Source organism: Trichosurus vulpecula, chromosome 2 (assembly GCF_011100635.1).
Source record: "Trichosurus vulpecula isolate mTriVul1 chromosome 2, mTriVul1.pri, whole genome shotgun sequence".
NCBI classification, from domain to species: domain Eukaryota; kingdom Metazoa; phylum Chordata; class Mammalia; order Diprotodontia; family Phalangeridae; genus Trichosurus; species Trichosurus vulpecula.
Genome location: NC_050574.1, coordinates 376,891,924 through 376,894,536, shown reverse-complemented (window position 1 = coordinate 376,894,536; position 2,613 = coordinate 376,891,924). Strand labels below are relative to the sequence as shown.

At 50.3% G+C, this 2,613-nt stretch overlaps 1 protein-coding gene across 1 annotated transcript; it reads left to right on the top strand.

The window, feature by feature from the left end:
- Nucleotides 1-324: 324 nt before the first annotated feature.
- Nucleotides 325-1,267, top strand: LOC118835246 (homeobox protein otx5-like). Its single transcript, XM_036742442.1, has 2 exons — nucleotides 325-874; nucleotides 906-1,267. The coding sequence occupies exons 1-2, from the start codon at nucleotides 325-327 to the stop codon at nucleotides 1,265-1,267; spliced, it is 912 nt and encodes a 303-aa protein (XP_036598337.1).
- Nucleotides 1,268-2,613: the final 1,346 nt, after the last annotated feature.

The following is a 2,613-nucleotide window of genomic DNA, read 5'->3' as shown; positions in this document are numbered from 1 at the left end:
ACTCTGACTCTGGCTCATCCCTTCCCAATTCCTCCTCATGTCTCTGACTCACCCTAGGACTCTGAATCTCTCTTCCTTTGTATGTAGCTTTCCAGGTGCCTCTCCTTCCTCTTCCTCCCTGGGTCTCTGGATCTGTGTGAGTGCGAGGTTCTTTACCACTCCCAGATCTTTTTCCTGAGGGAGGGACTGTACTGTGTTACCTCTCCTCTCCAGCTTTCTTCTCTGTCCTGATTGTTTGGAGTTGGGTGGTTGACAGCCACCCTGACTGGCCACTCCCACCATCCCTTCAGCCTGGACCCCTGGGTCCCTGGTCCTAGGAGCATGATGTCCTCTTACCTCAAGTCACCCTCACCCCATTACTCAGTCAATGCACTGGCCTTGGCAGTACCTGCCTTGGAGATTCTACATGGCGGCACCACTGCTGGTTATTCAGGCACACCAAGGAAGCAGTGCAGAGAGCGGACCACATTCACTCGGGCCCAACTTGACATCCTGGAAGGCCTTTTTGCCAAGGTCCGATACCTTGATGTCTTCATGCGAGAGGATGTGGCTGGCAAAATCAACATCCCAGAATCCCAATTCCAGGTGTGGTTCAAGAACCGCCGTGCAAAGTGTCGCCAACATCAACAGCAGCAGCAGCAGCCAGCAGGTGGGGGAACATCCAAGGCCCGACTGGCCAAGAAGAAGGGCATCTCCCCACCCCGAGGTGGAGCAGAGCCTGGGCCAGAACCACCAGGCCCTTACAGCCCAGCACCCGCTCCCTCGGCCACTCCTCCTCCAGCATCAGTATCCATCTGGAGCCCTGCCCTCTCTCCACTGCCGGACCCCCTGGCAGCAATGGGGGCTGTAGGGGGCTCATCCGTTTGCACCCAGCGTGGGCCTGGGGCTTGTTGCTGCCTCCTCTTCTTATGCGCTGACCTACGCTCCAGCCCCAGCAGCCTTCAGTGCCTCTTCCTCGCCCTACGGGAGTTCCAACTCCTTTTTGGGGGGTCTAGACTGCAGCCCCTACCTCTCACCCATGGGGTCCCAGCTGGGTGGACCTGGTTCTTCCCTCAGCCCCCTTCCTGCTCCTGGCATGGGGCCCCATTTGGGCCAGTCTCCAGCCTCCCTGTCAGGTCAGAGTTTTGGGGCTGGGGGCCTAGGATTCAGCCCTGTGGACTGCCTGGATTACAAAGACCCCAGCAACACGTGGAAACTCAATTTTAGCATGATAGCTGGTTGCCTGGATTACAAAGATCAGGGCTCATGGAAATTCCAGGTGTTATAGATGAGAGAAGGGAGAACTGAAGTCCTTCCTTTCTCCCTGCTGAACCTTCCAAGATTCCTTCTCTCTGAGCCAGGAGATAGGTGGTTTGTGGAGAAAGAAAACCTCTCAATTTGGATCCAGGACCCCGGTTGCCCATTTATCACCTTTGTAACCTTAAACAATTCTCTTCTCCTTTCTGGGTTTCAGATTCCTCCATAATTTTGGGGGTGCAGTTAGATGATCCCCCAAGGTCATTACTAGCAATTTATAATGGAAGGAAAAAGTCTGTCTGGTTTTGGCTGGAGACAAGGATCTGTTTTGAATCTTGGCTCATTGTGATCTTGGACATCCTACCACGCTACGATTTAGAAGAATGAAAATTCAAAAATAATGGAGTCTACCCCCAAAAGGACTTAGATGACCAACCAAACCCTCCCCTTGACCAAGTAAGAAAGGACTTGATTTTCATAGAATTTTGGCAATTTGCCTCTCTCCTTGGTGCTGCAGCAGAAGGAATATTGGTTTTTGGAGCCAGCCCCTCCCCTCCTTAATCCAGATATTGGAGCATGTGTTACCTTGGGCAAAGTCAGTCCCTGCTTTCTTAAAGACTCTGGTTTCCTCATGTGTAAAGCTAGAGGATTGGACTCGATGGTGTCCATGGTCCCCCTTCCACTTCTAAAATAGCAAAATTACATGAAATGATGCTTAGGAAAAAAAAAAACCAAATCTATAATGTCTGTAGGTAACATGGAATCCTTCAAAGAAATCCTCCCAACCTGGAAAAAAGCCCACAGAATCCATACTGCAAACTTCAAAGGAGCAGCTCAGCTGTAGGCAGCCCCATCAAGACAATCACCTACCTTGACCCTCTAATGGGAACTATAAGTAGTCCTAGAACTGTGGGGTGTTTCAGGACAGCTCAGTCCAACAGGCTCTCCACAGACCCTCGAGACAGACAGCCAGGAAACATTAAGGAAGTCCAGCATTCATTGCTTCGCTATTTTTTTTGGAGGCAATCATATTTATTAAGCATCTACTATGTGCCAGTTAGGTAGCCCAGTGGATAGAGTGCCAGGCCTGTAGTCACAAAGACTCATCTTTCTGAGTTCAAATCCAGCCTCAGACACATACTGACTATGTGACCCTGAGCAAGTCACTTAACCCTATTTCCCTCAGTTTCCTCATCTGTCAAATGATCTGGAGAAGGAAATGATAAACAGCTCCAGTATCTCTGTCTGGAAAACCCAAATGCGGTCATGGAGAGTTGGACATGACTGAGAAATGACTTTACGTGTGCAAGGCCCTATGCTCTTAACAGCTACGGATACAAAGAAAGGAGTCTAATTGGGGAGACAATGAAGAAACCA

Coding starts and splice junctions, on each gene's coding strand:
- LOC118835246 (XM_036742442.1), top strand. CDS start 325: ATGTCCTCTTACCTCAAGTCACCCTCACCCCATTACTCAGTCAATGCA. Junction 875..905: donor CTCATCCGTTTGCACCCAGC/GTGGGCCTGGGG, acceptor CTGCCTCCTCTT/CTTATGCGCTGACCTACGCT.